The 23,686-nt window shown below is 41.9% G+C and overlaps 1 protein-coding gene across 1 annotated transcript in view; it reads right to left on the bottom strand.

Annotated features, from left to right (window-relative positions):
* The window catches only part of MET (MET proto-oncogene, receptor tyrosine kinase), a 71,105-nt gene extending 62,759 nt beyond the window's left edge, over positions 1–8,346 (bottom strand). The window contains exon 1 of the mRNA XM_009697352.1: positions 7,132–8,346. Within this exon, the coding sequence (XP_009695654.1) occupies positions 7,132–8,346 (1,215 nt within the window). The remainder of the gene's footprint in view (positions 1–7,131) is intronic.
* Positions 8,347–23,686: the final 15,340 nt, after the last annotated feature.

Raw genomic sequence — 23,686 nt, forward strand, 5'->3', positions numbered from 1 at the left:
CATAGTATCATCCCACTAACTTAATACTTGTTGCTTTGATGTACTTCATTGCTAAAACGAGAGGGGAGAAGGAAGTTACTATACTGATGTTCCACTTAAGGTAATAGGTAAAAAGGCATCCATGTTAAATGTAATTAGTTAATACAAATTAAGATGATTACACGTTCTATTGTCAAGATCATTCAAAGAGTTACTTGGTTTTGTCATTGAACAGTGCTGCATTAGTTCTCATAATCTGGTTAGTGCATTAGCACTAAGTAAATCCTATTGATTCAGCAGACAAAATGGACCTAAGTAATCTTTGTATTTTGCTGATTTCCCTTATATTAATTTAACATTTAACTCAGTATACAGATTATCAAAGGAGAGGTGTTGACTAATTATACAGTTTGAAGAAACAAAATAATGCATCAGAGATGTTGTGTTGATAAAAGCAGTTTTGCTGTACATTTGTAGGGTACATCAGGTGCATTTTTCATAGAAGTCCTTCTTTACATGGAAGCTGTGATGAAATAGAAAAGCTGTGAATGCCAAGTAGATCAGTTATCCTAAGATAATGCTGAGCGTGGAGACTCTTATGCCAAGATAACATTGCACAACAACCACATGTCTAGCCAAAACAGTGGTGCAAGAGATGTGTGGGACAGAAAGGAGTTCAGAAAGTTAGGAGAAAATCATGCAATTTGCCCCAATTTCCACAGGCTGTGTATAAAAGCAGGGTAACATCTGTCTTAAGAAAATGAAGCTCTCATTACCACTTCCTCCAAGATCATTCCTCCTCTAACATTTCATTGTTTACACCCACTCCATAGACAGTGCAAGTAATATTTCTTCGTGACCTACGCTTGCTTTCCAAACCATTTATGTCATGGATCTTCTTCCTTAGCAGCAGCACTTTTTTAAAATTTACTGTGGGATCTGACTCCGGTTTTACTTGTATGTTTGGAAATGAGGAGTAATTCCACTCTGATGCAAAAGCTGTCTGAGATCAGAAACCCACATGCCACCTAGAAAGTTCGATTAACATAACACTCTCCGGGATAGTAATTACCTACTGTTGCTTTAGTGAGCAATAATGACGGCAATATGTGGTCCTGAGTCAGGATGAGTAGAGTAAGTAGAGAAACTGCTGAGGTAAGGTTGATGCCAAGCGAGCTGAAAGGCAGATGTCTGCTTTGTCAGGATTTATGTGTCTCTCCGTTTGGCAGCAGAACCTGAGGAAAATTCATTGCTTACTTAGAGGTCTCAACTACCTCCCAAAGCCAGGTGGGATGAATCCAGGACTTAGATCTGCATGCAGTGCACTGCAGAATCAGCTTCTCTTTCTCTGGAGTATGGAATTGTTTACGAAGCAATCCAAGCAGATCTTTCAGGAGGGGCTGACATGGTCCCATTGCAGAATAGCCATCAGCAGACTAGACAGGAACTTAATCTGGGGCAAAGGAGTCTTAGAATTTGGTCTGAACCCAGGAAAAGAGGCTTAGATCTGAATATTACACATCTCCAGTGAGCGTCCTTAATACCACATACCTACTTGGACATCCCTTCTTGTGGGACTGTAAAGGTTTTCAAATTTGCAAGGATCAAAGTTACATAGGATAAGAAAATTATTCTTTATCCAGTTCTAGTCTTTAGAGTTATTTAAGGGCCTTCAGAAACTCTGAGACATAAAAACCACATGACCAGATAGCCATGTTAAAAAAAATAAAAATTACTTTCTGCCTGAAATGATTTCTGTGCAATTCCAGAGAAAAGCAGCGGAGTCACTCTTCCACACTAATAACAAATAGGGAACCCTGCCTTCAGTGGAAGTATTTGATTAAAAAGTCTGGAAATGGAACATTATTAGTAACTCTGGCTGATAAAGCAGTGTGCCCTTTGCAGAAAATGGTAGTTTAACGGATATCACTTTTTCACAGAGAAATCCAGCTTTCAGCAAGAAGATGATAAAACGCCAAGCAGCAGCCCTGGGAGGCAAACAGAGACAGGCCCCTAACAGGACATCAGGAGAAGGAAAGCCGTAGTTTTTTCATCACTCGGGGACTAACAGGCCAGCCCCCAAACTCCGTAGCTCCTGGGGTTCGGAAGAGTCTGCAAATACATCTACCACTCGGGATGGTGTGGTACTTTCCAAAGAAAATCCCTCACTTGTCTTTTTCCTTGCCTGGGCTTTAGCAGACACGCAGTGAGAACAGGAACGTGGATGCAGCCTATCACCTTACTACTATGGTTTAAGTCTGTTTTAAAGGGTGTCAGTGCACCTTGCCCATCACCCAGTCCCTCTTCGTTTATTCTTCTGAGACGTGAGAACCCCACAGAGAAGCTTGCACAAAATCTGTACGGATGGGAGCAGGCTTCGTGCCCAGGCAGAGTGCTGTATGCCATTTGATATAGCGTTTCCAGAGGAATAAATGACTGAACCAATCCGACGGATTCTGGTGCCTGACTTTTAGAGAAAATATTCAGGCCCATTCTACTCACAACATGAAAACCATCTCCATGCTGTGAGATTATCTAAATAAACCCCATCAACCCTTCTTAATCAGAGACATGGTATTATTTTTAAACCTGCCAAAAGGTTTTAAGCCAAATGGTGTGGGATACTACAGTTACAGGGCCTCAAAAGAGTTATTTGTCTCTGTTTATTTTATTAAATATTCCTAGACATACCCTTAGGATGACAGATCAATAAGTGCCTTTGCGGTTTCCTGATAGAAGGCAGCAATTATTTTCTTCCATTACAATATAAGCATAACCCAATTTTACTCATCTATCATGCGTGTAATGGTAATAAAGAAGCATCACCATGTGTTTATTTTACTGTCACTTTATCTTTTGTTTTGATGATCTTCTGTTTTCATTTCACGTTCTTCCAACTGTTTATGCCTTTCATTTGACAGGAGTTGTGACCAGTTTGTCTCGCTTTAGGACACTTGTGGGGGATATGATGGCAAAAGCCTGTTGGTGGTTTCTCTTTTCCTCTAAGGTGAATGGAGTACTTTAGGCTTTCACCCGAACTTACCTGTAGAAAAAACAAAGCCACAGAGTCTTTACAGAGCTGAATGTGGACTCCCTTTTTAGAGGTACTCTTCCATGGAAGTCAGTAGTGGCTGAAGTTAGTTATCAGAGGACAATGGGACTCACAATTGTTTAGCACCTAAGAGACGCAGAAAGGCTAAACAAAACCCGTAAGATGATGATCTAACTAATGACAATTGAAATGTACAGTTGAGATTGTCAAGGCTAAACTCAACCCACCTTCCTCACTTGGAGAATCACATTTAATCCATGATAGAGGAGCACGCTACTGGACTATGTCTGCAAATGAAGTAAGCAGCATTTGTCTCCTCATCCAAGTACTCCTCTGCTTTGAGGAGTACCACACCAGGGCTGATAGTGACTAACTGCGACCAAATAAACTCTGCTAAAAGCCTACATCCAGTTTTCTCTTCGTTGTGGGTGAGGAGATTCCTGAACAGTGATTCAAAACCCTCCACGGCCGTTACTTCTCAGATATCTTTGTCCTGACTCGGGTAATAAAACCCCCCTACTATGACTCCAAAGTTTTCTTTTAACTCAAAGCCAGTTCTGTTTCCTCCTTGCTGTCATTGAAGTGACAGCCAGGTCTTCACTGAAGGAAATTATTAGGAAGTGCTAACTGGCCACAGCTCCGCTGAGGTACATCTGATGTCAATCAGATGTGCCATCGGATTCACTTTTCCTAACCCTGACTACAGTGAGCCCAGGCTTTGGCTTAACGTGTATTTCACTTAAACACAACTGGGAACATTTTATTTCGATTTTATAAAGTTTTCCATGAGCACTGGAATAAGTGAAGCACAGTTGTGTCTGGATTTGTATCTTGTGGTTGGTTGACTTTGCTGTCCAACTAAGCTCTGACGGAGACTTTTCCCATGGGTGAGCAATACCTGTTTTGGTCCCTGCAAGTCCTTCTGATGTTTATAAAGTGGCTCCTTAAACTTCATCGGTTCCCACAGCCTGAGCATATATTGGATCTATCTCTGGATTCACACCTGGATTCACATCTTTAAGATTTCCTATTGTCGAGGCTGTCTGGACAACGAACAGAAAGGCAGGCATACAATAGCATGACCACATAAACTTCATCCCTTTAGGAAACAAGGTTAAAAACTAACAAATTTTGTCAACCACATCACGATGAGTTGAAGGTTTGGGGTTTTTTTTTAATGCTTAAAATCTGAGAAGAATGAGTTGAGGAAGTGTTTCAGATGTTTTATTCTGGTTTATTCTGGTCTAATTCTACCTTTAGCAGCCTCAGACTAAACAGTCCTGAGGGAGAGCCAGTTAAAAAGATGGACTACCCAAAGTCCAACAAAATGATGTACAATTGTCTTGTGGGACTTCTTTTTGATAACATGAAATAGCCTTCATCAATCAGACTCCAACTGTAAATTATCAGATAGCACTCCCTTGCAAACATTGCTAAAGGCTCATTTTTCTCTTTAATCTTGAAGTTAGCGGTATGCCATATTCACTGCTGTACTGTTTTCACTGTCCTGTGACTTAATCTCACAGTGGTCAGTGCCTTTCACTTGCATCAGTGGTCTGTGGTTTCATTCTCTCAACATCAAAGAGAAAGATCATCTTGGCTACATTACAAAAAGCAAGTTTTCAATTTTGCCAAAATAAACTGTGACAAACTCTCACAGTTTATAAAAGCTTTCTTTTAAGTTGAAGGTGACTTGCAAAAGGGGAAAAATAGGTTATGCCCTCATGCACATTTTTACAACGTACAAAAAAGGGCCTAAGAAGAGTTGAGGGGTTTGGGACTCTTTTTATTATTATTTTATCTCCAGCAAAATCAAGGAAGACCAGATTTGACATTCCTGACCCAAGCGTAAGAAATAACGTGCTTTCCTTCTTCTGCCTGCTCCTTCCCTTCCTTCACCTTCCACCATTGCAGGTCTATTTTACACACCTGAGAAAAACAGGTGTATAAAGGATGCTTGGCAAATTCTTGCCAATCTTTTTGGCCAATTGAAACCTGAAAAAACTCACAGGACACTTTTTGTTGGAGCTTTAATGAGTCCTCTGGAATAAAGCAAAGGAAATAGAATGGCAGAGCTTGACAGTCTTGGTATTTCAGTGTTAAGCAAACAATCAGGACAAAAATTTCTGACTGCCTTTATGCTATTTAAAGGAACCACAAGAAATCACAGAAACGTTTTCCCCTTTATCAAGCAGAAATCAGAGTTCTGATGACATTTCTTGAAAATGGGCAACTATAATAAACCGTCTGCAGTATAAGACATTCAGTTCTGATATGCAAAGCAGCAGCAGACTCTGGAAAAGCCTTTGAAACAGGAAGGTACTTCCCAGCATGTGAGAAGTGACAAATTATTCTGTCAATATTTTAATGGTATACTTTGCTATGAAAAGATCACCTTATGAAACGGATTTATAGGCAAGTACAGAATGAGATAAGCTAAAGGCCACCAGCTTTAAACACAGTCACTTACAAATAAAATGCCCCAGGAATACGGAAAAAAAGTACTTTCAGAAAAGAACAATGTTCATTATTAAAAATGAACTGAAAAATGAAAAAAAAAAAAAAGAAAAAGAATATGAAGACCTGAAACGAAAAATTAGGACAGCAATAACACAGAGAAGGAAGATAAGAAGTTACTGTGCTGAATGTTTGCTAACTCGCTTTTAGTTCCTGAAAACTGCCTTTTCCCCCCCAAAAAAAGGAAATAAAATGCTACGTCTGTTGTGGTTGCAGTATCAGCATCCGCTGGCAATGCCTACCTCTGTATTGAACACCTGGGGCCTGCAACAAGCAGTCTACCCCCGAGCGCCGAGGCTGTTGTGACGATGTTCAGACTGGGTTGGACCCCACCTCTGAGCACATTCCCGTTACTGGGGAGAAACCACCGCAGCTCCATAATGGATGCTTCTCCCCAGACCACCCCATCGCACCCCCGGCAGTGACGAGCAGCCCTTCTCTTTCACACAAGAGGTTCCGACCTCCAACTGGGGCACGTGCCAGCACCTCATCCCGATGCCCTGTGCTGGGCAGCCATGCTGAGGAAGACTCTGGTGGTCCTGGGGTGATGAAGGCCTGTGGCTCCCACCCTCACCCCGACCTGTCCCAACAATGGGACATGATAGATCCCATCCATCTCCAAATGCAGGTCGAGCTGCTGCTCCATCCCGACATAGGCCTCATCTTGGCTTGCGAGGTCGAGCAGAGCCCCACCATAATGGCTCTGGCCCTGCCCTCTGGTAGAGGACAGCTGGCCACCTCTGAGCTCCAATTTTCCTGTATTTGAGAAAATAAAGCTCCCCACAGAGGCTATTTAAGGCCCTGCGGCATAAGCAGGTACAATTCAAAGCTCTAATGTTTCATGTTTCAAAAGAAATGTTAAAAATACATGATTCCCAGATTCTCTATTTCCTTTACAAGAGCAGACGCTGGCCAGAAGGGAAGAAATAACTTCTCTGCTTCCTTCACTCACAATATTTCAGATGGTTGGAGAGCAGCAACCACCTGAACACACAGTATACAGAAAGGCAACCCTCCCATCCCAGACTACCGGTATCCTCATTCAGACGCACTTTTCACAGACGCTTCTTTCATTAAGAAAACTGATTTCAGTGGGACCGTTTCTGCATCAAGCATGAGTAACTGTATTACAATCTGGCTCTTCATGGCATGTTCCAGCTCTTTCATTTTTTTCTAAGGAGGGCAGTGATTCAGCATTAAGAGAGTTTAAAATATGACTGATATTTTCAGGGACTCCTCAGTGCACATGGATCCGAATGTTAATGAATACTTTTTTTAAACATTAAAAAAAATAACTGACTAAATGTTTAATTTATCTTCATCACAGTCTCTCAAGAAAAACAATTACTTACAAATTAAAAAACAAAAAAGAGGGGTTTTCCCCAATTCCACTAATACTTTTTTAGCACCATAAGGAGGTCAATGATTTTCATACTCAATCTACAGGAACTAATCTTTACAGAGACAAATCATGATCAGGGACTCGCATTTTGTAACTGAAACTGAAGGGACGGCTACCTGGCAATGGAGTAGGCAAAAAGAGAATGAGAGTCCCAAAATGTAACAAATTAATTGTCACTTACCCTGTTCAAGCAGTATTTGCTCTCTTTCCCATAAAAGTGCTGGAGACATTTCATGTTCTGCTTGTCGACAATCTTATTGAAGAACTCGTTGATGGTTCGCACGGAGACGGCGCAGACAGCAGATCTGTTGGTTGGTTCAGAAGAGTCTGGTTTGCTTTGTGCAAAAACACCGTAGAGAATATCATCGTTCAATCCAAGGCCCATTTCGTGGGCTAGAGCTGCACCTGGCTTGCTTACATAGGCAGCTTGCAAAATGTTGAATACTTCCTTCCGGATGGACCTCTTTCTCCGCTTTTCGGTGAAAATACACTCAAGAGGCATTTCCATGTAAGAACGCATCTCTGAGTCTAAAGTGCAGAAGCGGATAATTCTAGTGTGAAAAGCTTGGGAGTCGAGAGATTCTCTCTGGACAGTCAGAAAATAGACAAAGTGATCATTTTCAAAGGCATGGACATACCTAATGGGGTATGAGTCGCGGAACTGAGGGAGGATATCTATATAAGACTGATCTGTGAGAAATTCAAAACCATCCTGTGTTTCTTTTAACCTTCTAACTGATATTGAATGCAGCACATGGGGAGGTTGAAATGTAGACGTCACAGTATTTCCAACAAAGAAGTTGACAAACCTGTCCTTTACGGTCACCAAAACTTTGGTTCCTAAAGTGCTTACAACACAGTCAGGACAATTATCTGCTTCTCCATCCACCCGAGGCGAATACATGCAGTGCACCTCGCTTTCGATGTCAGCAGGGTTGTCAGGGTGAATGATGTGACGGTGGCAGACGCCGCCGGACACGCTACCACAGCTGATGAGCTGATCATCATAATAAGTTTCTAAGAGCAGTGCCATGTTGACGTTATCCTTCCATATGCTGTTAGATAAATTGGCTTTCTCTTTGCAGTCCTCGCATGGCGCGCAGTCAGGGTTCTCCAAAACGGGCCCAGTCTTGTACATAGAAATATTCTGGAGAGTTTCATTTAGTACATAGATCTTGTTGACTGCTCCAATATAAACATGATGCTTGTACAAAACTACATTCTGAATCGGTGTTTCTGCGATGAAGTTAGGAAGATCATATGTCACACTCAAATTCATCTCTGATTTTTTAGCTGCTTCTTTGCATTGTCCATGGCTCCTCTGCAGCAAGGCAAACAGGAATACGATAAACCCAGAAGGATATGCAGTAAAAGGCTTCATTGTCAGAGATTTCATCTGTCAAAATATATTTAAAGGAAAGAGTCGTTACATTTCATATACTAAACCATCAGTTTATCAGTCAACAGAAATCTGTGTCTAGGCTGTATGTATTAGCTGAACTATTTCAGTTTAAGGAGTGTCGTAATCTTGCCTAATGTCATTAATAGCCTTGTGCTAGAAACTGCTACGACCACTATTCTTCCTGCGTACCCATTTCACTGCTTTTAGAACAACTCTCAGAAGGATTTTCATATGATGAATTTTGCAAGACCCTTTGGTGCGTTGTACAGCAGCAGAAGAGAGATGACTACTCCCACATTGGTATCAAACCAGCTGACTGATAGGGTTTAGAACAAGACGGTGCACAGGTAGCTGAAAGCAAATCTGCTCAGGACGCTCCGGACAAAACTGCCCCCAAAGCAGCTGTAGCACTTCGGTGTGCGGATATAAGATATCCGCAAGTTCCTCAAGGGGCTGAGCTGGTTCTTAGTGCAGCTGCTTAAAAATGAGAAACACAAAAGACATGAAACAATGTGAAGATTTGACCTGGAAGTGGGCTACTCTTTTATTCTGTCGACATTTTTGATTAACCAAGGAAGAGACTTTTCTCCACTAGACCAAAGGAAGAAACCCCTTTCTCTCTCTCCCTCCAGCTTCCCAAATCACTGTCTTTCATAAGGGCCCGGTTTGGAAAAAAGAATGTTTTTTTCCAGCCAACTCTACTTCTTGGAATAGTCATTTTCCCTAGTGTTGACAAGGTTTCGTAATATATTGTTAGAATATTTTATGCATCATGTGGTGCCTGGCATGTGCAAGTTTTATTTTAGGCCTTGTACCACAGCAGTAAGTCACTCTGGTGAACCTTTACAAGATACAGGCGTATTACTGTATTGTCAACAAAAGGGTATCAAGTGACCTACAGCCATTAACTGATGAAATCAAACAACCTAGCACTTTCCCTTTTTTTTTTTTTTTTAACTTCTCCACACAATTGTTTGATGTGGCTTGAAAAACCAAAGGCAGATGACTAGTGTGATATTTCACCCCCTCGGAAGATCAATTAACTGAACTGTGGTTATGAGCGTTTCGGTCCAGTGTCCACGCTATGCCCTGTCACCCCAGACATTTTCTGTTAATGTCATGACACAGTTGGTAAGCCAAATTTAGCTTCCTCATGGAGAAAACAATTATGCATTCTAACAGCAATATGATCACATACTTTGGGAAAATACTTACAGTTTGGCTACGGTTAAGCATTTGTTGCTAATCAAGAAATGTTTATGGCCACTGAAAGGATTTAAAAAAGACAACCTTGAAAATTACAAACTAATAACAGGAATCTGTACTGACTTCTTATTTCACTAAGACTTCAAGCAAAATGAAAAGATGACTATAGACCAGAGCTGTTTCAGCTGTGTATAAATGTAGTGTTTTCAGTAGACTGGTTAAACCAATCCCTCAATAATTCTCCTGCGTGTCTTGTGACACTCTATTTCAGCGTCCACTGAACTCTTTCTGTGGCTTACCTCATTAATTACACAAAATAATAGGTTTTGGAAACAAAGAATTGTTCTTCCTCCCTGCTATCTGATAGGAATCATGATGGAGAGCTGGGGATAAAAATCAGAAACGCAGGCTATTTGCAAGTATTGGCTGGTAAGAACAAGTCACACTTCTGGTACTGAGCAATTAAGATCTTCCTTCAAATCAACAAAATTTTCTGATATTCATTAGTGATAACAGAATCCTGGAAACAAATCAAACATGGACTTAAATTAAAAAGAAAAAGAAAATAAAAAAGAGCAGGGATATTGCTATAATTAGAAAATAGCCCCAGTACAGAAAGTGCCGACTTCTATATTGTATAGGGCAGGAAACAGTTTTGTCATCCTCTAAAACTTCTCGCTATTACAGAATTTTTCCTGCTCTGTGCTGGGATGAAACCAAGACCTTTCAAAGTTTGTGTGAAACACCCAGAAGTCCCACCCGATCCAAGAACAACCCTGTTCACGTCCCTGCCTCGCCAGCGCCCGGCGAAGGTCCGTCCCCGCACTGGGAGGAGTGGGAGCCTGGGCTGACTGCCTCCTTCCAGCCAGCGTTTCCACCCGAGAAACTGCTAAAACCGATACCATTCCTGCAGAGTCACTTCTGACCAGACAACAGGTTCTAACAAATACTAGATTAAACAGAAAATTCCAAAAGTGCTCTATTTCTGACGCAACGCGGAGGCAGGTATATTGTCTACTGCAATGAGTTTAAACCCAGGTAACAGAGGTGGTACTGCCGTGGAGAGAGAAAATATCAGTGGGACAACAGTTAGATGAGGATGAGGCTGATCGACCACCAACACAGGAAAAAAAGACACAAGGTTACACCTATATTGTTGCAGTATATTCTATGCTATGTTCTTGTTTCAATACCATCCCAAATAGATTTCCCACCCAGTCTGCCCCAGTCTTCAATTTACAATCCTCCCCGTTCTTCCAGTGTCCGAAACAGAGGATGCTTAGCTGTCCAACAGTAAATACCAGTGTGCACTGCAGAGGGTTTTAGAGCCACAAATGCTGTCTGACTTATTCTTTCCCCAAAACCACATCTTGGGATGTGAGACCAGTATCCCAGGATAGGCTACTCTGCCTACATTCGGTGAAACAGCGTTGGTTTGAATCTGTGCTCTGGAGACAGAAAATTCCTCCTTAGGCTCTCTTAGCAAGTGAGATTGGAACCGAAAAGCTTAACAGCAAGAGCAAGGGCGGGATTCAGTGTAAGGCAAAGGATGCCAGGAATAATAGGTACTGTATTTCACCACTACAGGAAGGAAAATATGAGCAATAAATGAAAACCAAGTCATTTTTGCTCTCATATTTGAGCTCCATCTTGGTGTCTTCCTTTGTATGCTTTTGAGGTGTTTCAAGCATCCTCCCAGACACAGATCTGCTGATTCCCACCTACGGGAAGCTCAGGCTCAGATTTATGGATAGCTCTAGGGAAGACGGTTCCCCACAACACAAGTCGGCAGCACACTGTGAATCTTCCCTCAAGGTGCCTGAAATCAGAAGGCACGTGCTCTACTGAGAGACATTTATAGCTTAGGGAGAGCACAGGAGACATGTGAAGAGTACAACGTGCAATTCCTTTTTTTAGGTATTTGTTTTTTCACAGTTCTCGCATTATATAAACTCTGCCGTTCCTCAGCGAGACTCCTGTGATGTTCGGTGCCTCTTTTTACCTGCTTTTGACCCAGAGTCTTTATTCCACTGCTGCAACCTCCAGCACAGAGCTGCTTTTCTTGTAATCTCCAGCCCAGGTCACTGCAGACACACTTCACTTGAATACATCCTGAAGAAGCAGGGAAACTTTGGAGAATTAAAAATTCAGCCCCACCTCTCGTTGAAGGTCCAATAGTCCCAGTTGTCCTTAGCATATACTCAAATGTAACTTCAGTTGGACTTAAGCACTTAAAGAGTTTTGTTGAATTAGAACCAAAATACTTCGGCTATAGATATACTTTTGGAGTACAGGTCAAAGAACTAGCTGCTGTCTATCACTCGCAGAAGGAAAACAAGTGGACCCTTTGTTTCTCTGCTTGGTTTGAATGATGGATGCTGTTCATTCTTTTGTGACCTTCCCGTGACTTGTGTGTCAGCGTGTCTTTCATGTGTCTACAGAAGACTTGTAAGCTTTGGCCTGAGATAACTATCAGCAAGCAGTAGCTGTGGATGGATTATGCCTTTTGTAAGAGATATTTTCAAAGCCTGTGTCACGATGTGCTCATTTTTCCATCCCTCAGCAGACAGCAGCTTGTATAACTGATGAGAAAATGGATTTCGGTCAACCGTTGCAAGTGGCTAGTAATGATGTGTCATATTAGTGTGCTTGGCAACATCAAGTGCTATGGTTGATGCTTCCCACCAGGCTTGGTCTTGAGTGTTTGTGTACCATTAACGGCTTCCCAATGGTAAGCTTTTTCCTACAAGTTTCATTTTCCCTAATTAAGGCCTGGGTGATAATTTGTAAATATTGAATATCATGTCTCTCCTTCACAGTGTTTGCCACCATACTGACAAGTCAGGCCTGGCCTTATTGTGGAATAACGTTCAAGCTGTCATATGCAAGAAAGCCAGAAAAGAGAGTCATGCTTGTTTTCCTAGTCCTCATTTCAACAACTCGGGTCCCATTTAACTCTGATCACAAAGCACTCCACGGATCTGCACAAGCTAAGACAACGCGCCAACACAAAAGCGTTTTGTAGGTTGTTTGGTGCATCTCGTTTTTCCTGGCTTTATTACAGACAAGGAAATGACAGGGTCCTGCGTATCCCACGTCGAGCGTGTTTGTACAGGAACACATCTAGTCCTCAGATAGGTCATTTCACATTAGGTAACAGCAAAGCCATGTTAATTCATATTTCAAAAACTCTATTGTCGGCAAAGGGTAGCCCTTTCCCCTCTTTAAGGAAATATTTGACAGCAGAGTTTTATATTTTTTCCAGTGGGATAGTACATCTTGTTACTTAGGACTCTGACAGACTTTTGGTGGCAAATGTACGTAGGATAACTCTAGTGATTACTGCTTCTGAGAGTTCAGATTGCTTTGCCACCCCGGACTGAGATCCTTGCCAGTTCAGGACCTAATTCCCTGCGGATCAGAGGCCCTGCCATGGAGACAGCAGCATCATTTAACAGGACAGGGCAAATGAGAGGGGGAGATGATAACAGCTCCATCCATCCAACTTTAATCTGTTGCTGCAAATCTGTCACAGTACTGGCATCAGCTTCACCAGCGGATGTGCCTTCATCAGACTTTTCAATCAACCGATTGAAAAGATTGGTTATTGAACAAGATTGGTTATATGTAAAACACTTATTGAGGTTAACCTATTTTCTACATCCACAGATGAAAAATGTTCCTAAGTCAGAACTGCTAACTTGAATTAGCTACCTTGAGTTAAAATAACAGAGAGAACAAGGAAATTTGAGAGAGTAAGTCAGCAACAAACACAGAAATGATCCCTGAGTTGAATTCAAATGGCTAATCTGAGTTGGTATCCATGTTCCCTTGTCTTCAGCACTATTTCAGCTCGAGTGTAGGTCACTCATCCTGACTAGGGTGGGAACAGAATTTTCCCGCAGCGCGGCACATACACTAACGCGTTGCATTTTCCCAGTGCGTAGAGTCGTAGGAGTTAGGAGCGGTGATTTGGGTCATAAATTCATTCCTAAGAGAGCTGGGAGGTGTCTGTGGCACCCCAAGATGTGTGTGTGCATGCGGATGGGTGACGGCAAAGGACCGGTGAGCAGGGCACAGCTTAGGCAATTGCTGGAGGATCTCCCATTAACTACATCCTCTACATATCCAGTGCAGTCGTGTGTGTCAGAAGAAATTGCTTTCATTAGCACGTTCAACTGATCTGTGAGCCTTCCCTTACAATATTCAAACACAAAAAAAGAATCTAAATTCTCCCTGCATAAAATATACTCTTTAATATACATGGTCCATTACTGGGTCCAATATACCATTGTAATTCATAGCAGCTATCCATAAAAGCATCTTCGTTGTCTGCCAGGTTTATTTTTAACAGGCATTAAAACAGAAGAACACTAATCTATCCTTTGCAGTGGAGAAAATGTTATTCTTATACTCATTTAGCGCTATTTTTTTTTGTAGGTGTCCTGCAGTGTAATAAAATGTACAGTGTTTTCTTTGAAGCTTGCTTCAGATCTTAACATCCTAAAGCCAACTCATGTCTTGGGTCTGTAGCACAACTGGATTTATTTAATCATTTTTTGTTGTGACAGGCTACAATGGCACTACAGGTTCTTTTGTAACAAATCTCGGCAAACACTCACTGATATATTCCGAATTTTTAGTGGAGCAGATCAAGAGCTATACATTGCTCAAAGAGACTAATTTAAAAGGTGGTATACAGCATTTGTTGGGATTCAGGGAAATTTCCCACCTGAGGAAATGGTACTCATTCTAAGGGCTGAGGAATCAATTCCACAAAGAACAGGAACTAGAAAAGAAGTTCAAAATATACAAAGAATAATTGAAAAACAAGGAGGAAATACCCACAATAAGGTAGGTCCTTCGTTGTTTGTTCATGCTCGTATTTGCAGATGGATTTGGATCTTTAAATACAGGAGAACAGCTTTCCACATCTGGATGCAGAAGGATGGGATGATTTTAAAATTATTATATTGTTTAGCAATAGCAGGAAAATAGAAAGTAAACTTTGAACAACACAACACTATTGATTCACTCCATTTGTCCGAAACACAAGTCAGCAATTGTGGAGCTTCAGTAAGAAAATACCTGGGATGCTATTGTGGCTCTTTACCACTACACTGGGAGTAAAATAAATCCAGTTCTAGCAGACTTAAGCTTGGTATCTGCAGCAAATTGGTATCAGCCTGACAACTGAATTATTCAGTCCAAGTGCTCAGTCCAAGTAGAAAAGGAGCTGCGTGTGGGCAGAATAACGTGTTATGGTTGTTATTGTACATGTCATGACCAATAACACAGGGTAACATTGGTCTTCTGTTTCAGGTGAGTAAAAATAGAGATATTTGGGTTTCACTCCCAATTTTTCATGTGTTTGGGCAGACTAATTCATCTCTTAATGTATCTTCACTGCATATGCAAAGCAAAGATCTTTATGAACTCTAGCCAGTTGAGATAAATGCAGATGTGTGCCCTGGTTCACCGAGGAAGTCACACAAGCTCAGGTGAAGATGCAAATCTTTTTTGGTGTGACAAGACCACCTTACAAGTAGGAGAAAGCAGCTTTCTTGTATTTGTGAGTCGATCCCATTGATTAACTTTTTTGCATGAGTCTGAGCATTTTGTGGTTGTCTGTACAGAATGGGGACAGTGTAATTTCCTTGGAATGTAGTTCCTCCTTTTGTAAAGAGCCAAGTTGGCAAACCTGGCCAGAAGCACAGTTTTAGCTCAATTCCCTTAACTACTCGCAGCACTTACTTAGATTTTCTACTTTATGCTTTATGGTTATAACATCTATCTACCTGAATTCTTGTATTGAAATGCAGAGCAGATTTTGGAAGCCTTTCCTGTCTTGTAAAGCTAACAGCCTTCCATACTGTAATAATTAAAGGAATGGCACGGGTCATAAAAGGAAAAAGATTAAAAGGCAGATAGCCATGAGTAACCAAGACAGCATACAGATTTGATCTAAATGTTCTAACAGCAATTATGAATGATCTCGATGCGGGGCATTTCCTGCAGTTTAATTGTCATTTGGTGCTAATGGTTCTCAGGAGTCCCTGAGACAATAACTGTTCATAGTCAAACATTAATCTCTTTTAAAAAACCTAAAAAGTTCTGTACATCAATAGATAGCCATGATAAAGTGTATTATAGGAGAGCTGCACCAAAGGATCTACATGCACACCAAATTATCGAGTTTCCTTTTGATGTCATAGTAAACATAAGAAGCACAATAATAACAGCAACTAAAACCCAACAAGTCCCTGAATTCCTCCAAGGTGTGGTACAAACACCTAGGATACCAAGCAAAAGAAATTGTGCCAGCGCCGTTCTTTTCTCTGAAAGTGCTGGCAGGACGGTGTCAGGCAGCAGCTTTTCTGCTCCGCGGGTGCACATAAAGCATGCCACCAGGTGCCATGACTTCACCCTTCTCAGTCAATGTGTCTCCAAGAGCCACAAGGCAAATTAGTGACAAAACCCAAGGTCAAGGATTTCCAAAAGGTTGCTGACGCCTTGCTTGATACATAGCTCGTCAAGCCGAGATGTCACGGTCAAACATTGTGCAGAGTACCAGTGAGATGAGCGTATCTGTAAGGCTGAGCTGGGCCTCCGGATTCAGAAAGCTCGCCCAAGAGCTGGAATGAGACCATCAGCTCTCCTTTACCCAGCCTGCTGGGGCTGGCTTACCCAGGTAAAGGAGAAATGGGGATAAAGCTCTGCTCGTGGACCGGTGCCAGCACTGGACGGAGGCCTTTAGGTTGCCTTCAAGGCCCCTCCTTGCATCTAGGAGCTTTTTTGAGGCTGCTGCACCGGTCTGGCCTGGCACAGCCCCTTGGGCTGACACGATGATTTCTCCACACACATCATATTTAGTGCTGGGAAGCAGACTGCACTCCTTCCATGCCCAAGCCGGCTCTACAAGCAGTATAGCCCTGATCCTGTAACGTTGTGTTTGAGATAATGAGCCCCGCCAAACACAAACTGCCTCTATGCAAAACTAACTTGGGGGCCTTCGCCCCAAGTTAAAACGTGGCGCAAACCCTCGGAACAGCTACAAATAAAACTGAATTGGCTATGTGTGTTTGTAAACCGGCCAGTGAAAGTAATGAAGTCTATATTTACGTCTTAGCTTAGCAGAACACTTCCTTTATCTGGTATCAAAGTTAATAACCTGATGGTCTACTTAGCTTCATGGTAGCTTTTTGATAATCAAACAGGAACAATGTCAAGGGTAGTGTTCATTTCCCATCTGTGTTTGGTTAGGAGGTTACGACCTTTTCTTTTTAATGCTGACCTCGCTTTTGTCACTGCAAGTTTACGTTATTGCAATGCACTTTAACTGATGCCCTACTTTCACTCAGTTTCGAAACTGAGTTAATGACGGCTCATTGGCACGACTGCTGCCTTGCTGTGAACCTGTGATTCATGATCTGCTTCCAAGGACTTTACGGTATTGGTGTTCATAAATCCCGAAATGGCCTGGGACCAGCCTATCTGACATCCTGGCTCTCACCAGAGGCAACAGTGTCACAGCTGTAATCAGCAGAGTGGCTGAGCTGGAGCAGCCTCAGCTCCTGGTTTTTGGCAGATGTCCCTCAGCGAGGGTCCGTCAGCCACAGCTTTTATTCTGAAATATTGTGCTGACCTTCAGAAGATGCTGAAAAGCTCAATAGTTTGAAGAAGGTGTTCAGGGATGGCTGAGCGGTCTGAGTTTTTTCATGCTAATGGGGTCTTTTTTTTTTTTTCCCCTTTTTTTCTCAACGGATTTTTCAGCCGCTTCATTTACTTTTTTTCAGCCTGTCCCCTCCCCTCATTTTGAAGAGACCTTGGAAGCTTAAACGTGCAACTGCTGCTCTCAGGGGTTCTCATTTAGACAGGGCCTGGTACCAAGCTTTGGAAAACTGGAGCCAGATTCAAGGAGTTTGTGAGATAAGCAAAGAGGCTGTTTCCAAACTTCAGAGAGTATTTACCTTTCTCATAGCGGTGGCATGAGGATAAATGAGCTCATTCTTACAAAACACCTCCAAAATATGAAGGGTTTAGTGCCGGCATATACAACAGGCGCAGCAAGGCTGAGCTGCAGGACGGTGCCTGCCGTAAAGGGGCTGATTTAAAACCCCGGTCTTCATCCCCGCATGAACAGGTTGACCAAAGGTGTAAAACCGGGACTGGGCCTTGGCTCTGCCCCTCTCTGCCACCTGCCCTCCCCTGGACTGAGGTTCTCTTACTGCTCCCCCGATTTCTTCTCCTGCAGAGCTCAAGCTCAGGTGAGACCCAGGGAATATTCAGCACAAAGTGCAGACGCCGGTTAATCTAAGCCTTTGAGGGCTTCGTGGCCAGCGAGTGTTAGCCTTCTGGATCCCTTTCTTGGACTTATGCCCTGAACTCACTCTAAACCCCATTTTAGATGCCAAAGTAGCCTCTCTGGATCTTAACTGTAATTTTAAGCTTGGTCTGCTTATCCAAAAGGAAAATAAAATGGCAGTAGTAAAATTGGAAATGTCAGTTAACGTATGTTTTTAATTTAGGACTTTATACTACAACAATTGCTCCTGAGCATGAGGTTTTGTTAAGTAGTTGATACCACCGAATCCAATATTTTGGGCACTGAACAAAGGACACTGTCATTTAACAAGAACAATTTCTTTCACATTCCTTCTCATACTTAAAATATTCAAATTATATTGTGTTGCTTATTGGCACCATGTATGCTGTGTTCATATAAAAAACTGGACTACTCGTGATTAATAATTACTCACTTGAGCAATTTAAATTTGAACAAGATACAGCTGTTGGGAGTGATGATGGGACAGATCTAAACTCTTACGCACCTGGACATTCACACGAAAAGCTTGGTTTCAGGCCTAAGGTTTGCCTGGATAAGTTACCTTACTGTGAAGTTGCCACCTTTTCCAAGACTTGATTCTAGTCTTTATGCAAACAATATTCTCATTGATTCCTGTGATAGTTGAGCTGACTAAGGACTACAAAACAGGGTGCTTAAAACAGCCTGAAAGGCAGAAGATCTGTTGACATGACAGAATCTCAATATTACCTCATTTAAAATGAGCAATAGATGATACACGGTAAATATTGAGATGCAGAAGACATAACTTAACAGGGATGATAGGTGCAGAAGAGTAAATCTTTAAAAATCTTATATATTGTTAATGAAGATAATCATTACTCTTTAAAAAAAAGACTGAATTAACCTACACTGCATTTCCAAGTAACTAGCTAATGGACACAGGCATTGTCTTTTCACATGTCTTTTAAATCCCTATAAGCCATGCCTAGTCAAATATTTGACTGATGGGCTTTTACCCCTATTAATGGCACGTGATGGAGGCCTTGGTAAATAACCTACCTTCAGATTTGCCTTTTCCAGAAGGGAAAGGTGTACTTCCATATTCTTTAGCCACCTCTTATTGCTCCTTGCTGCTTCCTGAAAGGCTTTCTGTACTGTGAAAACAATTCAGTGGTTGTTACCTTATTTTCGTGCCCTGCAGGGATTTCGGGCACTCACATAAGCAGGAAGCCCTCCCGCTGCACTCAGGAGAACTTTGGGAGCCATGCATGCTTATCTGCAGGCAGAGGTTGGCCCAGCTTGTGCTTAGTTTACGAGAGAAGTGTGGTATTATTTGCATAAAAGGAGTTGTTTCAAAGCATGTTCTATGAAAACCTCTGAATTCAAAACCAAACCAAAAAAAAAACCAAACCAAAAACCCACGCAGCAATTTTCAGGAAGCAGCGAAGCTGTCTCCAAGCTCTCCCCCAGCTGATCTTATCATGGCAGCTTGCAACTGAAGAAGAACAAACACATCCTTATTTTTGTAAATGTGTTTTCAGAAGGAAAGAAAACTCCAGAGCACTGGCAAACAGTCCTTCTGACTGATAATGACCACACACAGTGTTTTCCCTTTTTAGCCCTGCAGGGACAACATGGGATTCGGTTCTGCAATTAGAAGGTCATTAACAATTTTTGTGATTTCACGCACTCTGGGCTGACTTTACTTACCTCCTCTCTGGCCTCTCATCTCTCCCAACTTCAGTTGGTCAGCTCTACATTCAGAGTTCCTCCTCTCACGTAGCCTGCCATAGTTATCCGGGAAAAAAGATAACCATTGTTGGTCAGGCCTTTCTGAATATAACCAGGAGAGGGAGGGAATCATCCCTTTCTCACAAATGGACATGCCTTGCAATCCATCTCTTTTGTATACGTGACGTCGGGATAAGAAGGACAAAAATCCAATGGAATTTGATACAAAGAAGAGTAACTGAATTCTACGGGATTTAACAGAATATAAAACATAATGGGGCTTTAACACATTGCAGTTCTGAAGCACGAACAGAACTGATATTAAATTTCACAGGATAGATCAAAAGCTTCTAGTAAGGTTCCCATGCTGGGTAGATTCAACAGGATTTTCTCATGGTAGAAATCTGACTGATGAGCCAAGGTGGAGACCTGGCAAGACCTGGAGAACGCCACAGCAGAGGACATCCCTGGACAAGGAGCTATTTAATCCTCCGAGAAGGCAAAGGGACACACTGAAACGTTGCCACCGCGCCATGTTCTCCGGTGATTCGTATGCAAGGCGAGTGTTTGTAATACCAGGAAAATCAGACATTTCAGAATTTCACATTCCAACTACAATATACTTAACAAACATGAAATACCAGGAAACGAGGAAAACAAAGCAAAGCGTAGAAATAAAGCCATAGTGAAAGGGGATCCTCTACCTGTTCTCAACACTTGCACAGTTTCCGCTGAAGGTGACGGCATTACTTGTATCCCTAAGTTTAACTAAAGGCACCCGCATCCTGGCTGGGGGAACACCCCCATGTACTATTTGGAAGCCCTGCAAACACCAACAAGGATAAATCTCATTATCGTGTGGCACTCCGTCCTTGAACATGTACGGGAAGGCAACAGCAAAGTGGGTGCCAAAGTTTTCCTTCATCAGAAGGGTTAAGCAACAGGTAAGATGAAGTTTTCAAATCGTCTACTGTGGGCTAAATTGCATCTTCAAGCACGCACAACATTTTCCACTGATTTGAATGGATGGTAAACTCATTTTTCAGGGTGAAATTTGGATTACATTCTCTGATGCAGAAGTGCTTAATCACATAGGGAGCTCCACACTGGCTCACTGCTTCACTGGAGTCCAATACTGTTTGCATTCTACCTACTCTTTAAAGCATTATTAATATTGTGATTGCTTTTTTTTTTTTTAACTGCAGCTTTGGGCATTTGTAAGAATGATATCAAATACCGAGTATTAACAAGAAACATTTTTCCCTAGGAAAAATATTGGCCTCTAATCCAAACAGCAAAAGCAATAAACCTAAAGAGTTTAAGCAAAGGTTTCGCAGGACAGTAATATGTAGCATTTAAAATTAGTACCCACTTTCTAGAAGTAGACAGGAAAACTGAATATAACTCCAGTAATTCATTTAACATTTTCAATGACATTAGGAAAGGGGAATTAATCAACTTTTGACATGAATTCAACTACCAACACCTTTCATTGTCTTCAGCAAAGCTGCCTCTCTCTGCTTTATCCTGCTTTCTCAGACCTAACTAATAGAATCTGGTATTTTTGGATGAGAAGACACACGTCATGAAAACCTATGAAAATGATATAATAATACCCATAAAGATACGGCAATATATAATAACAGATAAAAGGATATATAATTCCCATAACAGAAATCCTAATACCATTTTGGCTGTATAACAGTCTTAAAGGTAGTGAGAAATCCAAGCCTCAGTTACCTCAGCATATATCTGAAGACAGATAAAGCTTGTGAAATTATTTCAGTTTTACAGAGCAAAACGCCTTCTTTTCTAGTCATGCATTTGCGACATCCCACAGATTTGGGAATTTTCTCAAAGGCTGGGGTTACTCGGAAACCTGCTACCTTTATCCTCATAGGATCATCCAACGGTGGGGGTGTGAGAGGGGTAGAAGCGAACCCCAATGTCTTAATGAATACCTCTAATGGTCCCAAAATTTTGGTGATTTGGTTTGTCCCAACCGATCCAAAAAGCATTCTTATTCATAAGATAAAGCTAAAGACGAAACAATACAAAAAGATGTATGTCTCTAGGCATTCACATGGCACAACACACATTTACCAAGCTTGAAACCATGCTAGCTAGAACAGTTTCAATATGGAAAAAACAAAGGTGAGGTTCAGCATCCAGCTCAAACTAACTACAAAATAAATAAAAAAGACAAAAGAAATATTATCTCTGAAAATAAGTAAGTTTGGAATTCTAACTGTAGCTGGTAATTGTTTTCATCCGTTCATTAGACATGCTCAGAAAGGATTTTTGTTTCCACAAAATTTAGACAAAACCAAATAGTTCCTGCAGGAATTATCAATTTGTACAAATATTAATGAGAAAAATGTCATGTGGAAAAAGATACCTCAATCTTCTATTAAAGGTTGAAGGAGAGGAAATCCTTTTTGCAAATAACTGTGCAAACACACACAAAGGCAGAGTTAAACCCAGTGTCCACCAAAAGTCAGTGGCCAAACTGTCAGGCACAACCACGAGGCCACAGCCCTGCTCACGGCTCCTACCAGGCAAGCAGCACAACCACAAAAGGAGGCACAAAAAGCAAGTTGCTTAAGACCCACGCGTGTTGGAGGTCCGAGCCGTTGCGGTGGGCGATGGAGGGACTGGAATTCAGCTGAGGGCAATGTTCTGCCAGATGTGGGCAGGAGCTGGCACAGCTGGGGCTGGGTGCGGACATCCCACACCGGGGCTCTGTGGCTCTCAGCCCTAACAAACGCCTGGTCTAATCAGTCCCTTAGTCCAGGTTTCTCCCAGTCCCAGACCGTTGTTTAAAATGAACATCACTTGAAGCAAACCAGAAACCTTAACGCTGTATTTAATAAATAGCTATAACTTTACTGCTTAAATTCAGGGTGGTCCAGCCTCGTTACTGTTATAGGCAAAATGCCTTTTTGCATCTCCGAACACCACCGAAGGGGGTTCAGCTATGGGACGTTGCGTGCAGAGACACACTACAAGGTCACAAACCTCGGCACCCCAGGTACGAAGAGGCAGGGGTATTATCTATGCGTTATTTGTTGGTCACCTGCCCATGCCTAGAGAGCCGAAAGCCCTTCAGGTACCGCATGCAGTCCTCCTGCAGTTGGGCTCTCGCCTGGAGGTCATCGGTCGGGCTGCTCTTCGCTCTATGAAGAGAATCAGAAGACTTTATGGGATTCTCTTCCGTCACAACCAAAGCTACAGTTCTGGCCACTTTATAAAATAAATTGCACATTTGGCAAATTTCATAGCCTCACGCTGAACGAACATCCGCCTGAAGCCGAAAACTTCCAGTGTGGGAAGCGAACAACTTACATCGTCTAAAATTGTCAATAAAAGCTAATTAGTTATTGCCTAAATCTAGCTGCCTTTATAACTGTGCCACCTCAATTAACTGAGTCTGCTTGTAGAAGTGGAACTGAGAGGCCCCTATGCTTCATCATCGAGTCCAGAGCCATGCTATTTTGAAAAGAAAAGACCTGTATCCTGTCCAAAAAATAAACTCTGGAGGTGACTTGCCATGTTGCCATTTTGGATTACAAAAAAAAAAAATTATATATACTCGGCCAACACACAGGGGAAGGCTTAATTCCAGCAAACACACACATAAACAGGAAATCTCTCTCCAGTCAGAAGGTATTTTTCCTTCGTACAATGGGGTTCAAAGATGTGTCATCATATAGTTTAGAACAATTGCTAAGGAACCTTACCATTTCCAATAGCTTAGGAATAGGAGTCGGCTTCCACGGTCAAAAGCCTGTCCGAACTTGCATGGGAAGCACACAAACACTAACAAATATATGCTGGCTTAGGCCAGCGTAGAGTTTTTAATCAATAAGCATGTCAAGCTGGGGGACGGGGAGGGGAGGGAATCAATTTTCAGAAGGCAAATGGTAACAACTGTAGATTTAATCAAATTGCAGCCGCAATCCCTTACTATTCTCAATATTTTTGAAAGAAAGTAGCTCCATGGCAAAGAATGAATTTCAATAAATGTCACATATTTAGTTAGATTGCTGATTTTTTAAATTTATCAGGCTAGGTCACTGATCTTTCGCA

Source organism: Cariama cristata, unplaced genomic scaffold, assembly GCF_000690535.1.
Source record: "Cariama cristata isolate BGI_N322 unplaced genomic scaffold, ASM69053v1 scaffold10153, whole genome shotgun sequence".
In the NCBI taxonomy this organism is placed as follows: domain Eukaryota; kingdom Metazoa; phylum Chordata; class Aves; order Cariamiformes; family Cariamidae; genus Cariama; species Cariama cristata.